A 23819-nucleotide genomic window follows, 5' to 3' on the forward strand; every position below is an offset into this window, starting at 1 on the left:
TGACACAAATATGCCACAAAAGGGAAGTGAACATCATGGGGATGAGATCTGCCACAGAGTTTAGTAAGTGCAGCAGTGCCACCATTGGCGCTCAACTGCTTTTCGTGAACACAAGCTCAACATTATCTTGTGTAAAAAGTTATTTTTACACATGTGTGAAACATTACTTACATCCTTGGCTCACTCTACATTCTCACAATACCTGTCTGGGCATGCAACATCGACCCATCTGATGTGCTTATCCTCAAAGTGTCATTGGCGGACTGGAACCCATCCCATTTGTCTTTGAGCAGTAACCGTGCAGAATCATTTGCATTCACAAACACACCTAACACCAATTTAGGGTGTTCAGTCAACCAACCTTGCATAATTTTGGAATGTGTTGAGGAAACCCTGTGTAAACTCACACAGGTAGACGGAAAACATACAAACTCCACACATAAAGGCCAGAGCCTGAATCGAATCCAGTTCCTCAACACTGTGAGGCAGACATGTTAACCAGTCGAGCACTGTGCAACCCAGCCCGAAATATTTTTGTTGCAATTCTACACACAGTATCTTCAACATTTAATTGCATTGTATTTATTCTTTTCTGATGACCCGACATACCATAACAAAACATCTAATGTGATGCAGACCTGCAGAATAATTCTGCACCACCCCAAACCAATAGCACAATTAAAAATAAATAGCATATCAAGTAAATGGCTCTCTAACAGTTTCTAACGACTGGTACTCATAAGCATTCTTTACATTTTTGCCATTCAGGCAATGAAAACATCTGCCATGGCCCGGCCTGTGATCAGAAATTGGTGGACCACCTACCAGTTAGACAAATCTGACACCAATGACTCCAACAAGGAGGAGGAAAAGGAGGATGTCGCAGAGAAAAAGCAGTGTAAGCTGTTTTCCTTTGCGTTTACTGTCCCTGGTGTAGATATTTTTTTTTGATGATCAGTTTAAACATTCCCTCGGCCCTCTTGCTCAATGCTTGAGCGTTATTATTTGTTAAATAAACATTCTCCTTTGTATACATTTGTGTTCAGGTTAATCTGCAGACAAATGAGCATACTTGTTTTGTGAAGCAAAGATAATAGACAGCCTTAATGAGAAATGCATATCCCAACACTCTACTTAAACAGTGATAGGACCGAGAATCAGAGCTCAGGGCAGGGGGGAATAATGGTTTCTGTGCTTCCTTAGTATCGATTAGTCAGACACTGCGAACGAGGCAGCTGCGTGTAGAGTTTAATGGTGGACGCCCAGTTTTCAGTCTACGAGCACCACTGGACCTGGTTCAGTTCCCATCTATCTCCTGCCCACGTTGGCCAGTAGAGTGTGAGGTCATCAGTAACGCAATTCATCACATAGGTAATGCGACAATTCTCACTGCGAGATTTATGCTTTAATACCATGAAAAGTCCATGAGAAATCTGATGATGGGCACTTAAATATTCATTTCTGCATCACAGAATGGGAGCCTCCAAAGCCTGAACCTTTCTACCATGCAAGTGACCAAGAGAAGACACCCTGTCCACCTGAGGAGGAGATCAGACAAGTTGTCTATTGCATTGACGAGGGTAAATTCATGAGTCAACGTTATTGTTCGGTAGGGGTCATCACGTGCAGCGAGTGGGCGCCAGGTAACCACCGACTGCTGCATGAATAGACTGTTCTCGAAGGTGTTTAATAATGATGGGACGGTATGCTATTTCAAGACATTTTGTTGAAACTATCATTTGATAGTGTAAATACTGGCAGACCTTTACAGCTGAAAATAAAGTATTGCATATTTATATTTACTATATATTTATATTTATATTTATGTTTCCTAATGTAATGTAAATGTAAAAAAAAACAGTTACTCATACATATATAATTCTTTGATAGTAACATAATTTGAGAAAAATGGTTTAAAACAAATGTGTATCAAACTAATAGCCATAAATCGGGATTAAAGATTAAGTTGTCAGGTGTAAAATGTATGCAAATTGTGAATAACAGACATTCACTGGCCAAATCAAATAAGAGCCCATAAGAGCTCTATTAAGTACATTTTCATAAAGGACATACTGCTTTTAACATGTTTTGAGATATTAATCAGAAGAGGCTATTCCCATATGTTGCAAGAACAATGTATGGAGAGAAATACGGCCAATAAAATATTAAAAGTAGATGTTGGTATTTAATAAATATCAACATCAAACATTGTTCAGATAATACCTCAGTCAAAATGTTGTAGAGCCAGAGTCTTCTGATGCACTCGCATTGTTTATTGAGCAGGTGTTCCTAATGAAGTGTCTCGTGTTTGTCGACCAGAAACATTGAATGACTGGGGTTTCGTTCTGTTATCTTGTTAACTACTAATTTGGACAAAAACAAGTGGTTTGTCACAATACTTTTTTTGACACCGGGCGGAAATACTCATGAAAATTAGATCTCAGTGTGCCCTGTGAGAGAACAAAATGTCACAACGACAATTATGAAAAAAAATAGAGGCATGCTGACATGCGTATTAACTATGCGTGAAAGAGGAGATTGCTGTCATGGTTCTCCACCTAATTTAAACAAAACGAAGTTGGCAGCTGATGCATCAAATCTGCTTTAAATAGCGACAATAAAATATTTTTTTTTACAAGAAAATATTTGAAAAACATATTCTAATGTCTTGTTTCTCATTCTTTTTCAGCCGATAAATGTTCCTACTTCACTTGCTCTCGTGTTGGAGGTTCTCGAGTTTCTGTGAACAGCACCTCATCGTCTCATGATGTCAACCAAACCGACCTCTCACTTGAGTTTGAATCCCGATTTGAGAGTGGAAACCTTCAGAAAGCTGTACAAGTGTGAGTCTTCGGTCATCATTTTTACTTTGTGGTTACCCAAATCAAATGTGTCGTCTCTTGCTCAGGGGTCCCTATGATTATGAACTCACCCTGCGCACAGATTTGTACACCAGCAAGCATACGCAGTGGTTTTACTTCAGAGTCAGGAACATGAGGGCTGGGGTGAACTATCGCCTGACTATAGTCAACTTGATGAAGCGTCGCAGCCTCTACTCCCAGGGCATGAAGCCTTTGTTCTACTCCGAGAGAGCTGCTGCGGAGAGTGCCGTTGGTTGGAAACGTATCGGCTCCAACATCACATACTACCGCAGTCAGGTACGTGGCTTGGGTTAAGGTCAGGAATGATCACATTTCAAATCATCCTCACATGGTTCCACTGGTTTTGAGCTATGGTAAACTGAGATTTTACCTGTGGGAAAACTGCTAGCAGAAGAGACGTTGAAACTAATTACAGATGGTGTAATAGCACATGTGTTGGAATCAAGATCAATATTTCATCTAACATTGTACATGAAGTGGAATGCAGTTGGGCATCCAAACTGGTAAACAATTAGACAGTACACTGCAGCAGAGATGAGCAACTAGTGGTCCATAGGCCATTAAATCAATCTTCAAACACGCAGTTTGCTGCTGATGACAAACAACATTTTATGTCAGCTTATTTCTGTCATCTTCCTGAAGCATCATATCGCTCAGCTATGCATGGCCCTAGTGTGCTCTTCAGCTTTCAGCTGCTCTGCCCCCAAACTCTGGAACTCACTTCCTCCCAACATTCGTAACATCGATTCTCTTCCCACCTTCAAATCTCATCTCAAAACTCACCTATTTAAAATTGCATTTTCTGTGTAGCTCTTTCTCTTGTTTCTATTTGTAATTGTATTTTATTTATTGTATTCTATTTTGTGACTATTTTATTTATTATAGTACCTCTGCTTGTCTGTGACTGTATTGGCGAGCCAGCCAGGAGCATTTTTTTTCCCTCCTCCTCAGCCCAATCAACTCTCCGAATGGAAAGAGACCAGATTTCCGCCGTCTCCCTCAAACTTCCCCCCCCCTGGCACAATGACATGGACCTCTGGTTCCAAGTGGTGGACTCCCAATTCGTCAACCGTGGCATCACCCAGGAGATCACCAAATTCCACTATGCGATCGCTGCCCTCACTCCGGAGTTGGCTGGCCGTGTGCGGCGAGTCATCTTCGATCCTCCGGCTGAAAATCCTTAATCTGCCCTGAAACAGGAAATCCTGAGGCAGACCACCCTCACGGAACACCAGAGGTATGTAGCCTTGAGGCATGACGTTGAGCTGGGGGACAGCCGGCCCTCCCAGCTCCTGCAACGCCTCGAGACGGTGGCGGGCAACAGCCTCAAGGACCAGACTTTCCTGCGGCATGTCTTCATAGAGAAGCTGCCCCCGAGGATCAAAGCAGCCCTGGCGACCACACCACCCGACTCTACCTTGCAGGAGTTGGCCGCCCTCGCCGACAAAGTTGCGGAGGCGTACGCGGGGCAGCCTACCGTTTCTGCCATGCAGCGTCCTCCGACGCCAGGGCCCTCGACTGATGCTCTGCAACTGCTCGTTGACGAGATGCGTGCCCTGCGAACGGAAATCCGGGAACGCAGCCACAGTCGAGAGCGCCGCCGTAGTCGCGGACGCCGCTCCATTCGAGAGCGCAGCCCAAGCCGCGACCGGAATCCATCCAGCGCGGACCCCGACCTGTGCTGGTACCACCAATATTGGGGTGACCGGGCCAAACGATGCAGTGAGCCGTGCAAGAGGTCGGGAAACGGCCCAGCCAGGGAGTGAACACGGCTTCCCACTTGCCTGGCGCCTCCACAACCAGCCACATCATTTATGTCCGCGACCGCACATCGGGAAGACGATTCATGGTGGACTCGGCTGCTGACATCAGCGTTCTGCCACCTTCCCCTGCGGAGCGCTGGTACCCTGACGCTGGAGTGTCCCTGCAAGCTGCCAACCGCACCACCATTAAGACGTATGGCCAACGGTTTCTCAACCTCGACTTGGGCCTACGTCGCTCCTTCCCTTTTATCTTCACCATTGCCGATGTTCCTCACCCCATCCTTGGCGCGAACTTCCTGCACAGGTTTGATCTGTCCGTCAACATCCGCAGGAAGAGGTTGACTGATGAGACGACCGGCCTGTCCGTGCATGGTAGGACGGGCAACCCTGCGCTTCTTCATCTCTCGCATGTACCATCTCCTTCATCTTCTCCATTTCTCACGCTCCTTCGACGATTCCCCGACCTGACCAACCCCAGTCGGACGACTCTACCTGCTCCCGACGTTGTTCACCACATTGTGACCACTGGTCCCGCGAAGTTTCAACGTTTTCGCCGCCTTGCCCCGGCAAAACAACGGATTGTTGAAGCCGAATTCAACCACATGCTTCAGCTTGGTATTATCCGTCCATCGGACAGCAAATGGGCCTCCCCGCTGCACATGGTCCCCAAGGCGAAGGCAGGCGACTGGCGTCCCTGCGGTGACTTCCGAGCACTGAATTTCGTCACAGTTCCTGACCGCTATCCTCTTCCTCACATCCACGACTGTGTGTCATTCCTCCACGGACAAACGGTGTTCTCCACCATCGATCTGGTGAGAGCCTACCACCAGATCCCTGTCGCGAAAGAGGATGTTTCGAAGACGGCCGTCACCACCCCATTTGGCTCGTTTGAGTTGCTCCGCATGCCATTTGGCCTCCGGAACGCCGCGCAGACTTTTCAACGCTTCATCGACTCGGTACTGCGCGGTCTTGACTTCTGTTGTGCCTACATCGATGACATCCTCATCGCCAGCAACTCCCAAGACGAGCACCTGCAGCACCTGGAAACGGTTTTCAAGCGTCTGGACGAGCACGGTCTGGTCGTCAACTCCGACAAGTGCGTTTTTGGCCAATCCATGGTCAAGTTCCTTGGTCACCTAGTCGATGGCAAAGGAGTACGCCCTCTACCCGGCAAGGTGCAGGCCATCCATGATTTTCCCACACCCAGGACGGTAACCCAATTACAACGATTCCTCGGGATGGTAAACTTCTACCGACGCTTCATCCCGAACTGTGCTGAGGTTGCCCTGCCACTAAACTCGCTGACTGGCAACAGGAAGAAGCACGTTCCCGTCGACCTCTCCTCCGAGCAATTGAAGGCTTTTCAACGGCTGAAGGATCTCGTGGCTGATGCAACACTCCTAGCCCACCCAAGCCCCGATGGTCAGTTGTCTCTCATGGTTGACGCCTCCACGGTTGCAATCGGTGCGGTTCTCCACGACGGCCTCAATGGTGACTGTCGACCCATCGCTTTTTTCTCCAAGGCCCTCCAGCCGGCCGAACGCCGATACTCCACCTTTGGCCGGGAACTTCTTGGTGTCTATCTCAGCGTGAAGCACTTCCGGCACTTCATCGAGGGTGGACGCGTCATCATCTATACCGACCACAAGCCACTCCTCTCCGCCATCCCCTCGGCGTCGACAAAGTACCTGGAGCGAGAAGTTAGGCACTTGGACTACCTCTCGCAATTTGACCTTGAGTTTCGCCACGTCCAGGGGGCTCAGAACGAGGTCGCAGATGCCCTTTCTGGAGGTGAGATCAACGCGATCCAGTTTCCCGACGGTCTTGACTACGATGAGATGGCAGCAGCTCAGGTACGAGAAGGTCTGGCCGACCATGCCACCGATTCCAACATCATCGCTGTCCCTCTACATACCTCTGGCTGCACAATCCTGTGTGTCCAGTCCGACGGCGTCCCTCGACCACTGGTTCCCGACTCTTTCCGGCGAAAGGTGTTCGACTCTCTGCACAGTCTTTCTCATCCTGGAATTCGTGGCACGACCAAGATGCTGGCGAAAAGGTTTTCCTGGAAGGGACTGCAAAGAGACGTGCGAGACTGGGTGCGCGGCTGTCTACGGTGTCAACGCTCAAAGGTCTAGCGCCACACAAGTGTCCTTGAGAGATTTGCAAGGCGCTTAAAATAAAATGTCTTCTTCTTCTTCTTCTTCTTCTTCTTCTTCTTCTTCTTCTTCTTATTATTATTATTATTATTATTATTATTATTCAGTAGTACTGAGTAAAATATTTGGCTCCCTCCAGCGGTTAAGTTGTCCATTCCCACACTCCAGTATCAACAAGGTTATGAGCACTGTGCCAAAGCTTAAATATGAGCATGCACGTGTTGTGAACGTGGTATATAAATAAGGATGTACAGTATTGCCCAAACTGAATGCCTAAAGTATTAGCATTTTTTCTATCTTATCCCCAACGTTCCAGTCCATATTTTAAAACTATACACATGTACGCACACGTATACACACACCAGCTCACCCGCAACATTATTCGAGATGTATGCATCAAAAGTTAGCTGGGCTCAACACTACAGTAATGGGATGTCTCATAGAACTTCATGTCTGTCCCAATTCAGACTGCAAAGGATAACAATGAGGCAAGGAGCCTGTACTCCCTCACATGGACTCTCCAATTCCCGTATGAATCCGATACCTGCTACCTTGCCCACTGCTATCCCTATACCTACTCACACCTACAGCGCTATCTCAGGCACATTTCATCCAACCCAGCAGTGGGGTCATACTGCAAAGTACGGGTCCTGTGTCACAGTCTAGCTGGAAACGCAGTCTACGTGCTAACAGTAACATCACGTGCTGGTGAAAAAGAAGAAGAGGGCAAAGCCAAGAAAGCTGTGGTGGTCACGGCCAGAGTACACCCTGGAGAGACCAATGCTTCCTGGTTGATGGAGGGATTCCTGGACTTCCTGCTGGGGAACTCAGATGATGCGCAACTTCTGCGAGACACTTTTGTTTTTAAGGTGGGAAAGTTTCAAAGCTAACATCTATACGTCTGTGTAAGCTATCAGTCGTACAGGAGTGGTCCATCGATGAAAAGGTTTCTTCAGCCGTCACCTGTACTTCTTTGATAGTGTCGGACGCTTCGCTTCTTATCCACGATGCTTCTTCAGCGAACTAAATTCTTACTGGTAGTTTTGGTCCTATATATATATACAGTAAAGTCTCGTTATATCGATATTCAAGGGAGTCCGAAAAAATATCGATATAACCGGGACTATCAATATATCCGACCCTGTTTGCATGTAATTTTCTCCGTGCGTGCATAGAAATAGTATCGATATAACCGGGACTATCGATATATCCGATATCGATATAACGAGACTTTACTGTATATCCCTACTGTCCAGGCATGGCGGTGCCAGACTCTGCTATGATAGGTTCCTTTACTCCCCTTTCAAACCATCTATGTTCTTTCGCGAAGATTTTAACCTCATTGTCGTCAAATGAGTGGTTGCTAGCTTTTAGGTGCATATGTGTGCGCCATTGCGTCACTTTCGTCATAATTTAATAATCTAGTGCACAACTCCATTACATATGTACTGCCTAAACTAGGAACCACTCATTTGACGACAATGAGGTTAAAATCTTAGCGAAAGAACATAGATGGTTTAAAAGGGGGGTAAAAGAAGCGATTTTCATAAAACTGCTAAATCCTTTACTAAACCGATATGGTGGTGTGAGGTTCAATTTGCATCGTTCGTACAACAGCCTGCTTAGGCAACATGGGAATAGTAATGCTGATGAGGTGATACCAGAGCAAATAGGGCAATCAGGCCAGTTGTTATTCAGGACAATAGGAGCAATCAGTGGAGCCGCAGGGACTAGTCCTCTGCTCCCCCCAACCTGAGAGCAGGGACCTATCATAGCAGAGTCCGGCACCGCCATGTCTGGACAGTAGGGATATATATAGGGCCGAAACTACCAGTAAGACTTTAATTCGCTGAAGAAGCATCTTGGATAAGAAGCGAAACGTCCGACACCTTCAAAGAAGTACAGATGACGGCTGAAGAAACCTTTTCATCGAAAGGATACATCTGATTGTCAATTTCAAAAAATCTGTGACTTGCTCTTAATCTTATTTTCTGTTGCCTGTTTTATGACTTCACCAAAAGTCCAACAATTTCTGATATCAGTGCTTCTCGCCATGCCTTTGACACTACTTTTCAACCGCATCGTATGCATCAGGTGGTGCCAATGCTGAACCCAGATGGGGTGGTGGTTGGGAATTACCGCTGCTCTCTGGCAGGCAGGGACCTCAACAGGAACTACAAGACAACGCTCAGGGATTCCTTTCCATGTGTGTGGCACACCCGGAACATGGTTGAAAAGTGAGCATTTTTGTATTGAGTATCATATCTTTTGGTGTTTTTTTTCCCCAGCTGGTAATTTACATACTCACTGATGATGCAATGGTTAACTCACCTGACTTCTGTGCAGGCAGTGCATATTTGACCCCACTTAACATCAGTGTACATGTGCAATTGTGAATGGTTGTCTGTTTTATGTGCCCTATGCTTACTTTTCTGGCAAATTATAATTTTTGTAATCAGATATTTGGCCCAAGTCACTCGAGAACATTTCCACCTTCCTGAATATTAGTTACAAGTTATGCTGATGTCAGAGACAGTGTAAACAATGGAGCACTTTGTTTTTGTTGGTAATCAATCCAGTTGCATTGTATTTGTGTGGATTGAGATTGAGAATCTCAATCAGATCAAGATTTTTTCAAAACATAAAATGGCTCTCATGGCAGATTATCTCATTCCTTGCCAGACGTGCAAAAGTGTGTCCACTCCAGTGCCAGGGTTTTTGTTGTTTTCACTCAAATTGCAGGACCCACAGAATACTGAGTTTTAGGACTACGTAAACATTCAATCCAGCGTAAGAAACCTTAGACCACAGGTGTCAAAGTCAAGGCCCGGGGGCCAAATCCGGCCCGCCACATCATTTTTTTCAGCTCGTGAAAGCAAATCAAACTTGTGAAATTCCATGATGCTTGCTAAAATCCGAACTAAAATTTCATATTTTTGGATGTAAACCACAATAACAGTCATGATTCTCGACTTCAGATTTGAAAACTACTTATTAATTAATTTGTTGTGCGCTTTATATGTAATATGTGGAGGGGATTAAACATTCTAATGCCATCCCCAAATTCAACGGCCCTCGAGAGGAAACCATAACTACAATGTGGCCCGCGGCATAAAAATGACTTTGGCACCCCTGCCTTAGTCTCACTTCTTTCATCAGAAAAAAAAGTTAATTCCTAAATTATATGGGTCTGGATTAATATGAGGTGCAAGTGGGGGTGGCTGTACAAATGGCAAATGCTGCCCCCTCATGGGAGGGGAAAACATTGCCAGAGGTCTGACCAGCGCTATATCGGCACCTCTCACAAGAAAGAAACCCAAACTAATTCTGGAATGGCCCTCCACGTCATATTTTCAATTCCCGAATAAATTTGGGAATGGCAGTGAATGAAGAAAGATACGTTTGCTGATCTTCTGTTGTATATTGTGTGTGTTGCATATTGTGATATAACTGTATTCGCTCCACAGACGAGGGCTAATTCACAAATTGCATGCTATCCTTCTCTATTTTACTTTGAGTGAAAAGCCATCAAGAAATAACTCAGAGGTTAAAGTGAATATCTTAATTCCTCAGACTGTTGAAGCAGACAGATGTAGTTCTCTATTGCGACTTTCATGGCCACAACCGTAAAAACAACGTATTCATGTACGGTTGTAACAACCAAGACGATGATTTTCCAAAGCTTCAGGAGAGAATTTTCCCTCTGATGTTGAGCAAGAATATCAGAAACAAGGTAATATTTGTCACAAAATTGCTGTTCCTTTGGTGTGTAAATGCGCATAATTCCAAACACAAGTCCCTGAATCCTCTTTTTCCATAGTTTTGCTTCCAGAGCTGTAAGTTCCAGGTGCAAAGAAGCAAAGAGGGAACCGGGCGAGTCGCCATGTGGAGACTTGGTATCAAAAACAGTTACACCATGGAGGCTACCTTTGGTGGTTCCACAATGGGTCAGTTTGCACTTTCTGAAAGTGTTGCTTTATGTGTGTACCTTTTAATGTGTTTCAAGTATGACTTTTCATCAGGTGATAGAAAGGGAACGCATTTTACCATTCAAGACCTGAAGTCCCTGGGCTTTTACTTTTGTGACACCTTACTTGACTATTTTGATCCAGATTCGTCTAAGGTAAGAAAACTATACCCATCTTATCAAAATTAACTTGACCCGGAACACACGCATCTGATTTCATTGTCTAAATGTGCCGCTCCAGGTGACCTATTGTCTAAAACAACTGACAGCCATGTTGAGAGATGAAGCCAGAGAACTGGGCAAAGAATTGGACACCAACTTTTCTGTCTTTGATTTGGAATCTGGGTAATACAATAATATATTCAGTTGTGAGCTGTCAATATATAAAACCTAGGTACCACAAATGACTCCAAAATATTTCTGTGAATATCTTGAATTTCCCAAGTCTTTCTTTGCCTCCTAACTAAAATAAGAGGCCCAAAAATGTGGGTAATTAAGTGCAAATGCGCACAAAGAAAGATACCTTTTTTGTTGCAAAAAATATACAATTGTCAAAAAAAAGAAATCAAGTAAAGCTAAATGTTTTACTTTATCGTACATATTTATGTGAGTGAGTACATTCTATCCATATACCGATATGCTGAATATTCCGAGTCACGTTGTGTTCTTAAATTGATCTTGAAAGTGATGTTTTTTTCTGTTTCTACAGCACCAGTGGTTCTGATAGTTCTGATTCCGATGGGCTTCCAGTGCATTTGCTCACACAGCCGCAAACTGTACATGCAGAGGTACCTCTGATGATGATCTTCTCATATTGAGAAATGTTTCAACAAAAGCACCCGTTTCTAATCAGATTTAGATGTAGTATAACATATAAGGTGTGTTTATCTCCTGCACATCTCCTCTAAAGCAACCTCCAGTAAAGAATAAGAAGAAAATGACACGCAAAGAAAGAGACAGGCTGAAAAGTAGGATGCAACCTGAAGTTCTCCAAAGCATTACTCACCACATTGTAAGATAGCACTACTTTTGTTGATCTACTGTGCAATAATTGATAAATGTCAAACAATTGGATGTTTGGACCTTTTGCAGGAGCCTGATTGTCAGCATGATATTGAGAATGAACAAAAAGAGAGCATCCAAGAAAGACCACTGAGAAGATATGGGAGAAAATGGCAGGTATGACGTACATAATATGTTATGGAGGGAGTGGAGTGACATTCATCAGGGACGTACGTAGCTGTGGTTTTACCAGAGCAAGGCTGAGTTGTAGCTGAGAAGAATAACGCAGAATGGTAGGATATACTTTCATGCGGTGGAAGCGATTGTTGCCTCAACAACCACAACAATGGCTCTGTTGGAGCCTGCGGCAGATGTTGACAGGATGATACATTCATGGTGTTCCTTTTGAGGCTCTTTGATTTGTCTAAACGTACGTACTTATGGCACAGAGTACGACAAAGAGTATAGAGTATAGTGTGGTTTTGTGGACACCACACTAGCTGGGACTTTGTAATGTCCTCTGCATCAACACCACTGCTTGATCCAAACTACGTTGATTGATTTTTCTTGTAGATGTTATGAAGTGCTCCTTCATCAATGCTACACACCCATTCTTGAAGAGGTTGGTGAGTTTGGCCTGTCAAACACGCTTGCTACCAGTGATCTGTGCTTGCCGAATTTCTTGACATCAAGCCCACAATCTCCACAGTCAAGGCTGAGCATAGTGTGGAGCATCACATCAATACTGCTGGCTGCCTGTCATTGTCTCGACTCAGCAAATATGGTCACCAAGGAGGAGTCCCCACTCACGGAATGCCTGGTATTCGTCTGCTGCTCAAACAGGCCACGCCCTCCCCCCCCGCACATGGTGATTTCTGTCACCTCAGCAATAGCATGACCCACGGCTGACATTTTGTCCCGCATATAAACGACTTCTCCACATACCTGGTAGAGGCCATCATCTTTTCCAAGATGGAACTGGTGCACGGGTATCATTTTAGCTTTGTACAAGTCTGCTCAAGAAAGCGATCAGACCTTTTGGCCTTTTGGAACCCTGCTGATCCCTTTTGGCCTTTTGGTGCTGCTCTCGTTGTCAACTTGGACATCTTGATGGCCATGGCAGATGTTGAGAGCTGCCTGAATAACCTCCAGTTTAAGCATCTTGCATAGCGTGTACAGCCTCATTGTCAACTCAACCTCATAATCACATTCCTTGGGCAACATATCACATTGACATTTTTCTTCTCGCTAACCAACCCTCAAAATTCCTTATTGAGGGTCTTGCTGGTTCACTGGCTTAAAAAGCCACAACCCACTGAGATTAATAAGGGACCTCCCTTTGAACATAAGTGTGCAGCACTGGCTGCCATGTCAACCAATTAGCCGTCATGTTTGAAAATGCCTACACTGCACTCCTGGTTATAACTCTACCGGCAAATTGTGACCCACAGTACTGGCTGGCTTTTGCCGGCATCCATGACCTTTCCCACTGATGGCTGAAGACCGCGCTATTGGGGATGAAGTTTGTCTGTCTGGACCTCAAATAAAATCCTCGGACACGGGCTGGCGCCTGCCAGCGCGGCAAGGTTCAACGCTGTTCCAAAGCTCTGTTGGCACTGTTTCTAGTGCCGGAGAGATCATGTGAGGAGGGATCTGGTGGGACCCCTGCCTCCATTCTGCAGTTTCTTTCATCCCACTATGGTCGCTAGAACGACCAGGTAGCTAGAAGCTGTGCCTGTCATACCTTAGCTGAGATGGTCTAGGGGTTCATTGCATCCTTGGTTGGCCTGCTTTGTCACATTAGCTGACCTCTCACCTTGTTTTGGAAATTGGAGGTAAACCAAAGCAAATCATGATGGGAGATATTTTTTATCTGGTGAATTCTTGGCGGGCCTGGATGATGACCTGCACGAGAGAGATATTCACCAAGAACCTGTAACTTTCATGGAGCGGAGGGAGTTGAGATGAGTCTGGGTTCAAATAGATGAGTGGCATGACGGTTGAAAGTATCTTGATGGTTGCTGTGTCAAGTTGAGTGTGAAAGTAAAAAAGACACATCTTTCCATTTACCACATCTCCACAAAGTATAATATAAGCAGTTGAATAGAAATTGAATTATTTTTCTTGAAGTTGAATCATACCAACCCTTTGCTTCTCAAGGTTAAAGAGCGGAAAAGTGTGATTCCTGCACCAACTACTGATTATCTGGGGATCAGTCATGTGACCCTTTGGCAAGGCTTTGAACCTCTCAAGGTAATGTTCATCACAAGTGTCTTAATACAATTTAGCAACATTTTAACTGTAAATTAATTCGCTTTAAAGGACAACAGACACTATTTTGTGGTGCCTAACTGACATCAGAAAAAAAAAATTATAGCATCTAAAATACCCAAAACACACAGGCTGATATTTTTAGTCAAACGCAAAACACCAATTAAAATGACTTAAAGTTGCCCAAAACTGCCACTAATGAGTTAAAAACTGGCGAGATTCAGAAACTCCTGCCCCCATGTTCGTGACGTCATATTGGGAAACTTCCGGGGGAATCAGGCGATCCTGGTCCACAAACTGCCTTGCTCCAGAATCAAAACAAAACAGATGTCAGATTCGGAGAAGATGCTTTCTTGTTCTTCATCCAATTATGAATTTGATTCAAATAGTTCTGAACAGGAAAGCATGAGTGGTTTGCTATCGATTAAAGAAGTCCTTCCGTATCAATTCGAGCCAGATGCAAGCGACGAAACCGGTGTCTCTGTCCACGTCATCATATCAATGTTACGATATGGGGTAATGGCAACAATATTATTGTATCCAATGGAGCGAACATATTTTATGGTTCTGCATTACTAGCTGATTCCGGATTTACCATGATTACCAATTAACCAGTACAGAGCACCAAGACCGATTTGAAGGTTCAATTTCCCACGATTGTATGTATATGGATCAAAGCACATTTTAGAATTCTAGACTAGAATACACTTACCCTGGACCTCTCACATTTGGCAAACCCTGTGCGGGGTATTTTGGTTGTGGGCGGCGCGCCTGTTCCATTTGTTGTTGAGGACACTTTCCTTTCGAAACAATCTTCCTCAAAATGAGCACTACAAACATGAATGTTTTGTGGCCTTCCACCCTGCTCAGGATCGTTAGACTTGTCTTTCCCATTCCGGCCAAATGGCTGGTTTGTCCGCTGGGAATTTGTGTAAACTTACACCTTCTTTATGCGTGTTACCGCAATTGGCTGCCACACAACGATTCATCATCACATTATTGATGTAATTTTCCTTCTAATTGTGTGCTCAACACGGTGTTTTCGGGCAAAACAAAGTACCAAAAATGCACTCAAAATCTCCTGTGTGTCGCTTTCTCGCTCAATCCACAATGTCAACAACTCAGGGAGTTCCTAAGGATACGTCACTTCCCATACTGTATCGTCATCAACTCAAAAACAAGACTCCTTGAATATTCAGCGTGAATTTCAAAAACTAAAAATATAGATACATGCAGTGGAATCTTCCTAAAATGCAGTCAGTAGAAGTGATTTGACAAATTATGGACGCAACTATGTCGGGAGGTGTCTGTTCTTTAAATTTAGATTCTTACTCTCAACTTTAGTTTTGACTCATCTTCAATCCAAACTAGTTGTGCAAGGCTCTGTACCCTCTTTATTGTAGCTTGCTGAAGATGCTTCCTATTCAAGGCAGTTAATGTACAGCAAAGTGCACTATTAACCATATTAGCAATAATATTGTGCAGATCCCATCAAGTAATTATCCCACTAGTTACTTTTTAGCCACCTCTTTTAAAGATAATGCAAACAACTCATGATGGCGTAGGTTTGCAGAGAAATGTTGTTAAATACAGTACTAAATTATGGTTAATATACATAATAATATATAATGTATTGACCATATCCAAGTACAACAGTGCATGCCTAGATTTAAGATGCAAATTTGTTTGCGACTGAGCTGGCCACTAACTTTACTTGCATCGCAAATTGTGAGTGAGAGCTAAGAAGCTGTGCGGACATTTTGGCCTTGGTGAGTTGCACACACAAAGCAAACAAAAAATCGACTAAATGAGGATTTGAAACTTTAAAAACCTTGAGTTGCACTCATAAGTCAAGCTACCGCATTTGGTTATTTTTATGCGTTCATTATTAGATGAAATTTAAATCGAAATTTTCTCCTGTGCTGTTTTAGGCTAATTGCCGAGAAGAAAGTAGAGCAGAAGCAGAGGCGTGTCGCAAGAAAAGGGCATCTTCGAACATCAAACCTTTTGCAGGCATTTCACCTCCAATAGGTGCGTTTTGAACATACATTCAGAAATAGACAAAAGGAATGTAAGCCATAAAAACGCAGTGGAATGTCCATCCATCCAGATATACATTTCCTCATCCTTTAATCCTCCCGAGGTTCGCGGGCCTGCTGGATGGAGTCTTATCCCAGCTGTCTTTGGGCACCTATTTAAAATTGCATTTTCTGTGTAGCTCTATCTCTTGTTTCCATTTATATTTGTATTTTATTGATTGTATTCTATTTATAATTGTATGTTATTTAGTATCGTATCTATGCTTGTCTGTGACTGTAAAGTGTCCTTGAGAGCTTTGAAATGCGCTTGAAATAAAATTTATGATGAGGATGATGAGGATGATTATTCAGGATACATCCTGAACTGGGTCAAGCCCTATCGCAGGTATTGAAATGTAAAATTTCATAATTGTGTGTCTTGACATTTTCTTAAAGCAGACCAACAAAGAGACAGGGCACAATGGAGATACTCATCAAAGCTTCTGCACTTGAGTGCTCTCCTTCGACGTCCTCCAAGATTCTTATACCCTGTCCAGCAACCGATTCGTCATCATCATCAGTATCATCATCTACAGCAACATAACTTTCCGCAGCAGCAACATCACCATCAACATTATCGTCATCAACATCACAGTTATCATCCCCAACATCATCCACATCAGGAACAGCACCATAACCACCATCAGCTGCAGCAACAACCGCAGCACGATCCTCATCGTCATCAGCAACCGCAATGCGTGTCCCGTGAGTGGTAAATTATTGGATTTGTTTTGCACATGCACAAGTTCCACGTTTTTTAAACTACTTGCTTTTTTAGGCCTGTTACCCGTCAATGCGACATCTGACAGGTAAAACTTGGACCATCGATGACAGGTACAGTTAGTTCAGTCAGTGTCACCAATGCCTTTTTCTTCTCAGCCTTCGTCGTCCCATGTTTGACATTGTTCCCACAAGGCACCTGCCATCAAGCACCAAGAATGATAATAATCATTTCAGAGACCGAAATTCTTCAATGACGCCAAACCGCTACTATGTCCACCAGGATTCATCCTCTGTACTTGATGACATACCCAACACCAAATGGCAAAATGAGAGAGAGGAACAGGCCTTTGCAGAAGGTTAGTCTTTTATATCAACATAGCTGTACATTTGAACAGAATCCAGTACAAGTGCTGTTCCGTAACACATTTGTTTACAAGAGTAATAATAATAATCTATTTCATTTCTAAGCGCCTTTCAAAACTCTCAAGGTCACTTTACAGTCACAGGATAAGTTTTACAGTGGGTGAGCAGCGGCAGCCACACGCGCCAGCGTTCACTCAACCCGGAAGTAACTCAAATAGATAGCTAATAGATCAGTAGTTACTTAGAAATATGATGTAAATCTTTGCCATATGTTTATCTGCCAACCACTTCATTGTGTGCCCCGCCTGCTGTCCAAAGATAGGCTCCAAAATGCCTGGACCGCTTGTGACGATAAGCGGCTCGGATAATGTATCGGTGCATTATAATTGTGATTAAAGTTTGTAGCGGTGTAAACCAACGACTACATTATAAAGTATGCTGCTCTGTGATGTGGTTTCCCCTGGTATACGTTTGATTATTCTTTTCTTGCATTTAGTGGGTTTGCTGAAACATCTACCGTTTCGAGAGCTGAACCGTCGAAATCTCATCTCAGAAATCTGTCAGAGGAAGCCTATTTCCAACCCTCGTTTTTTTGTGCCTGTACTAAGGTATGCAGACCTTTTTTTCATCATTGGGAATAGATGTACAGTAAAGTCTCGTTATATCGATATTCAAGGGAGTCCGAAAAAATATCGATATAACCGGGACTATCGATATATCCGACCCTGTTTGCATGTAATTTTCTCCGTGCGTGCATAGAAATAGTATCGATATAACCGGGACTATCGATATATCCGATATCGATATAACGAGACTTTACTGTATTAGCTTGCTGTCATTCTTTGTGTCATCATTTTTTCTCAATTATTGACCACGCTTCTTTTTTTCAATGTATTTTGCTTGACCAAGACACTTGATGAGATGGCAATCACTGGCCTGAAGCCACAGCCCGTTACATGTACCATTCTTTGAAATCTAATAAACTAGGATAGCATCTACCATACATCTCATCGGAGCTCAGAGTTTGCCTGCCTGCGCCTCAACTAAATCCACCAAAATTGCATGACACCACATCCTACCACAACTCAGACCTGCTTTTACCTATTCTATATCTAAGTTAAGTCTCGTTTCTGCCACCAAAGTGTCCGGTGTGCAGAGAATGTGAAATCCGTAACCCCCTTGGTCCGCCCTAACACCAATAATGGCACAGTACGTCATGATTTATATACTCACTGAGCTGCAGTTTCACCAGCAATACACAGTATCGTGCTATGGTGATGGTTTGTGTGAGAACACGGTTTCATTTGGTTGTTTGTGTTTCTGCTTTTGAAGGTAGGCATCCCACTCTTTCAAGGTTGCATGGTTAAGCAAACATGTGCATCTTTTTTCATTTTCTTCAGACTCAATAATTCAACTTCAGAAGACAAAGGACCAAAGAGTGTTTTACCCCATGTCAGGAAGACGTCCACGTCCACAGAGTGGCACCAGAGGTGAGTGTCGTGTCTGAGGAAATCAGGGCCCTAACTCAGAAAGATTACGTCAGGAAAGGCACTGCTCCAGAGGGGTACAAGACCCTCCTGACCTGCGGCAATGGAACATCGTGGAATGGACATAAAGGAACATTTGAAAGCTTCTAGTTAACAGGATATCACCGCTGCTCATGACATTTTATGTGCTGCGTTGCGACCGATACCAACATAACTTGACAATTTGATTTAAATGTCTGAAACTGACATGATACAAAAAAGTGCAATATTGAGAATATGGGCAAACATTCACTCACCACTACATTAAAAAGTATGAAACTCATCGACAAATTGTTTGTTTTGAATCTTTTTTTATAAAACGTGACAAACTTAATGTAATATCCTGACAAAATACAAAAATAAATATGCTTTTTCTTGATAAACCTAGTATTTACATTTTACAAAATCAAGATGTGACATTGTGTTGACAGTCTTGTTCTGAGTGTTTTGATGTGTGTGAAGTTGATAAAAAGATGTTTCAATTAAACTGGCGAAGATGGAATTGACTTTCTGTGTGTCTGACCAAGTCCCGAAGAGCCACAAAACCGGCAACAGCCTAGAAAATTCAAGACAGAAGGCAAATCACTCATTTATAAAAACAAAACTGACCCAAGTAATAATAATAATAATAATAATAATAATAATAATCATAATCATAATAATAATAATACATTTTATTTATAAGCACCTTTCAAAGCTCTCAATCACTCTTTACAATCACAAAACAGGGACATAAACCCACAAGTGCTGATGTCCCACGATTAAAACAAGTAGCATACCTGTGTCAGGATGAAAAGTGCTAAAATGATGTGAACGGCTCTCTCCAGGGGCTGTACGAGAATGGCTTCATTGCAAAGCTGAAAGAGGATTTGTGGCAACTGCAGTAAAATGCTCAGCAGCCAAAATCCAGCCAACTCTGCCACCTTCCACAAACAGAAAAGAGCATCAATTTGTTTTAGCTACCCTTTCCTCATCGTAGTGAATGCCCATTGTTCTGGTTGTATTAGAAACATTCATAAAATGTATTTTTGTGTGTGCTACCTTTTCACGCAGATTCCCCACATAGCCAAGATAAAGCCTGATGGCCTCAATCACAGTCATCAAGATCAGGATGGTCATAAGGATGAACTTGTAGTAGTCAGGCAAAGCAGCATACTGGCGAAAAAAAATATGTATAGATAGTTGCAGCTTTTTTTTTCAAGCAGTTCTTTTACTTTTAGACACTTCATACAAATCAAGCACAGTTTTGTGCTGGCTTAAATACTGTCTTACTTTTTCAAATACATGAAAGGGGAACTCACAGCAGGATGCCTACACTACAAACTACATCCCCATCAACAACCATCTGGTGCCCATGTCGACAAACATCAGACTCACAACCATAGACTATTTTGTGTCCATGAATCTAGGAGAAGGTGAGAATATCCGGAGAAACTTGTGTAGTCCTCCCATATAAATCTTTGGTGGGCAATGGAAACTCAATGAATGCGAAGGCGGGGGTAAAGAATGGGAATACATTTTAATTAGTTATTAAAAACAAAAAAAGCGAATTCAGGTGTGTGTGCGTGCATGCGTGTGTGCGTGGTTCTGGTGTATTGTAGTTTTAACTAAACTGTTTGGTGGATAACAATCACCATCACTGTTGCTGATATTGGAGTATGACAAGTCTTCTTTTCCTTTCGGCTTTTCCCCTCAGGGGTCGCCACAGCGAATCAATGTCCCCCATCTATCCCGGTTTTGTGCATCCTCTTCTCTCACACCAGCTACCTTCATGTCCTCTTTCACCACATCCATAAACCTCCTCCTTGGTCTTCCTCTCGGTCTACTGCCTGACAGTTCAAGGCTCAGCATCCTTCTCCCGATATAGTCACTCTCTCTCCTCTGGACATGTCCAAACCATCTCAGTCTGGCCTCTCTGACTTTCTCTCCAGAGCCTCTAATATGAGTTGTCCCTCTAATGTACTCATTCCTGATCCTATCCAACCTGGTCACTCCCAAAGAAAACCTCAACATCTTCAGCTCTGCTAGCTCCAGCTCTGCTTCCTGTCTTTTCTTCAGTGGCACTGTCTCCAGCCCAAACATCATGGCTGGTCTCACCACTGTTTTATACACTTTGCCTTTCATCCTAGCTGAAACCCTTCTGTCACACATCACACCTGACATTTTTCTCCAGCCTGCCTGGACACGCTTCTAGACCTCTTTTCCAGACTCTCCATTCCTCTGGACAGTTGACCCCAAGTACTTAAAATCCTCCACCTTCTTTATCTCTTCTCCCTGTAGCATCACTCTTGCACTAGGATCCCTCTCATTCACACACATATATTCTGTCTTGCTGCGACTGATCTTCATTCCTCTTTCCAGGGCATATCTCCACATCTCTAGTTTCTCCGCCACCTGTTCCCCGTTCTCGCTACAGATCACAATGTCATCTGCAAACATCATGGTCCAAGGAGATTCTTGTCTAACATCGTCTGTCAGCCTGTCCATCACCATAGCAAACGAGAAGGGGCTCAGGGGCATATTGGAGTACGACAAGTAATCTGTAGAAAATGTATCAGTTATCTCGACCTGAGTACAGTACACTCTACCCTTTCTTATGTTTAGTATTTGTCTTTCTGTTTTCTTGATCAAACTTTTTATTCTATTGATCAAAATATTCAAAAGGGCATTGAATACCAAATTGGTATTGGCTTTATTTTCTTTCAACAAATCTCCACTAGTATTCACCTGTCAAATGCATCCACATCTACTGAAATCTGTGGAAAAGAAATTCCACTTTTCAAGCTGTTTATTGACCGACAAAAGATGGCGTATACTCCAGCCCAGGACAGACAAATACATGAAGACTTGCTCTAGCTCAGAGATGTCCAGCTCCAGGCCTGGAGGGCCACTGTCCTGCCTGTTTTCCATCTGATAACACACCCGATTCAGATGATCAGTTCATCACTCAGCTATGAGGGAGTATCAAAACAGTCCTGATGATGTGAATCAGGCGTGTTGCTCCTAGGAGGAAATAGGAAGGACAGCGGCCGTTGAGGACCGACTTTGGATACCCCTGCTCTTGAACCAACCAGCCAGCCTCCCTTGGCTTTCAATGTCAAACACCACCCACCTACCCACAAAGAATAAACCTAACAGTTGTATATACTGTAGATGCTTACAATAATGTTGAAAACGTGTTTTAAAAAACGAAATTGTTCAACTAATTGCACTGCTCACACGAACCTAGACAAATTCCACCTTCACTCATTGTGCAGGAAGCTATAACGTACATTTTGAGGCACTCTCACTGCACCCTCTGACTTCGTAATTTGGTACTTCTCTAATCTGTTCATAGTGCACTCTAAAATATATTATTAATGGCTAACTGCACTTTTATTCGGAAACATTTTGTTAACGTAAGCCGTCCACATGTTCTTTCGTACTTTGAGGTGCAGCATGACAATCTCGCTGATGCACCACAAGGGGAAGAACCACATGTTAAAGAACAGAGACATCTGGAGGGGCAAACTGGCCAGAACGCGCCTGTCTGGGGAAGAAGATAAACACAAAGGTGAGTCGAGTAGTTGTTGAATATAAGCAAAGCTACATAGAGCAACTAGTTTGCTCCGAAGAAACAACATTCCAATCGTTACTTATGCTAGCTCGCTGCTATGCTAGCTGCATTTTGACGTTACCGTGTGTTGACGATGTGCGCTCTTTAGCGGGAGCCTGAGTCTGGTCCACAAAGACATTACGAGAAAAATCCTCCAACCGTCTTCTAATAGTGTCTGGTATGTCCATTTTTTTAACAAAGAGAAAAATGACCCTCTTCCCGTTCACAGGCGATACAGGCTGCTCTCGTCACCATGGCAACCGAAAACTACAAGCGTGGTTGTGGATTTAAAAACTTTTTGATACATTGACACATGAGATTTTTTTTCTTTGAAAGATGAAAATCATGCAGTCATTGATTGGACATTATTATTGTAACGTCCTGTGCGCATCCTTTATTACGACGAGGGGCATTACATTTTTGTGTGCGTGCGTGTGCGTGCGCGTATGTGTGATTGTGACCGTAAATCGTCGTGCGCTGTGACCGCCGGAGGACAGCAGTGATGGGTGAATCATGAATGAATGAATGTTTAATGCTCACACGTTTTGTGAAAATGCTTCGTTAAAAATGGAAGTCAGTTCAGTTGAGTAATGACAAACTTGTCTAAAAATGACCTTTTATGCAACATAATATTAAGCTCATGTTCATAGAACGCATGCGTGTTACGCACCAAAGTAACAATTATCCATGCATTCATCTATATCAGGTGTCAAACCCGCGGGCCAAATGCGCCCCCCCCCCCCCCCCCCCCCCCCCCCGAAAGAAGATTTTGCACCCCACCTTGATATGAAAGATTAATGTTAGTGCGGCCCGCATGATTGATATGAATGAAACTTGTATGTGGAGCTGAAGAAACCACAGTGGGGTAAAAGGCTCTGAAGGGTGGCACATCTGTCAGGCTGTCCAGTGCTTCTCCAGTGAAATAAAAGAATTCATGGAGAAAGACAGGGTGGTTGTTCCTGTGCTAAGTGATCCAAAATGGCTCATTGACTTAACTTTTCTTGTTGATATCACACATGAGCTTAATGTACCAAACAAGACGCCACAAGGCCAGGGGCAACTTGTCAGTGCTGCCTATGACAACGTGAAAGCATTCTGCACAAAACTTGTGTTCTGGAAGGCCCAGCTCTCTCAGACAAACCTTTTCAATTTCCCAGCATGCAAGGCACTCCTGGATGCAGGCACACCATTCAGTGGTGAGAAGTATGTTGAAGCCATTTTGGAGCTACAGAGGGAATTTAATCAGGGATTTGCAGACTTCAAGACGCACAAAGCCACATTTCAAATTTTTGCCGACCCATTCTCTTTTGATGTGCATGATGCCCCTCCTGTGTTCCAAATGGAGCTCTGTGACCTACTGTGCCACTCTGCACTCAAAGCCAAGTTCAGGGATGTGAATAGAGAAGCAGACAAGCTTGGGCAATGTTTGAGAGAGTTAACCCACAGCTTCCCTGAACTTTCCCGAATGTTCAAGCGGACCATGTGTCTTT

The 23819-nt window shown here is 43.6% G+C and overlaps 2 protein-coding genes across 3 annotated transcripts; one reads left to right on the top strand and one right to left on the bottom strand.

Annotated features, from left to right (window-relative positions):
- The first annotated feature begins 771 nt into the window (after window positions 1-771).
- agbl2 (AGBL carboxypeptidase 2) lies at window positions 772-18717 on the top strand. 2 transcript variants are annotated; one of them, XM_088997237.1, is made up of 21 exons: window positions 772-898; window positions 1204-1371; window positions 1473-1580; window positions 2690-2843; window positions 2909-3158; window positions 7272-7673; window positions 8899-9041; window positions 10378-10537; window positions 10625-10751; window positions 10827-10927; window positions 11013-11116; window positions 11481-11559; window positions 11682-11783; window positions 11864-11950; window positions 13934-14026; window positions 15976-16075; window positions 16522-16827; window positions 16901-16931; window positions 17002-17201; window positions 17705-17861; window positions 18609-18717. In XM_088997237.1, the coding sequence occupies exons 1-21, from the start codon at window positions 772-774 to the stop codon at window positions 18700-18702; spliced, it is 3093 nt and encodes a 1030-aa protein (XP_088853363.1). In that variant the 3' UTR covers window positions 18703-18717. The 2 variants fall into 2 exon arrangements, with proteins under 2 accessions (XP_088853363.1, XP_088853362.1); XM_088997236.1 differs by having other exon boundaries at window positions 787-898; window positions 16519-16827.
- A 327-nt stretch (window positions 18718-19044) lies between these two features.
- Window positions 19045-22571, bottom strand: tmem17 (transmembrane protein 17). Its single transcript, XM_088997242.1, has 5 exons — window positions 22412-22571; window positions 22160-22263; window positions 19776-19889; window positions 19514-19657; window positions 19045-19290 (listed from the first exon to the last, which is right to left on the bottom strand). The coding sequence occupies exons 1-5, from the start codon at window positions 22515-22517 to the stop codon at window positions 19213-19215; spliced, it is 546 nt and encodes a 181-aa protein (XP_088853368.1). The 5' UTR covers window positions 22518-22571; the 3' UTR covers window positions 19045-19212.
- Between the last annotated feature and the right edge of the window lie 1248 nt (window positions 22572-23819).

Source organism: Hippocampus bargibanti, linkage group LG05, assembly GCF_051943395.1.
Source record: "Hippocampus bargibanti isolate YZ-2025 linkage group LG05, ASM5194339v1, whole genome shotgun sequence".
NCBI classification, from domain to species: Eukaryota; Metazoa; Chordata; class Actinopteri; order Syngnathiformes; family Syngnathidae; genus Hippocampus; species Hippocampus bargibanti.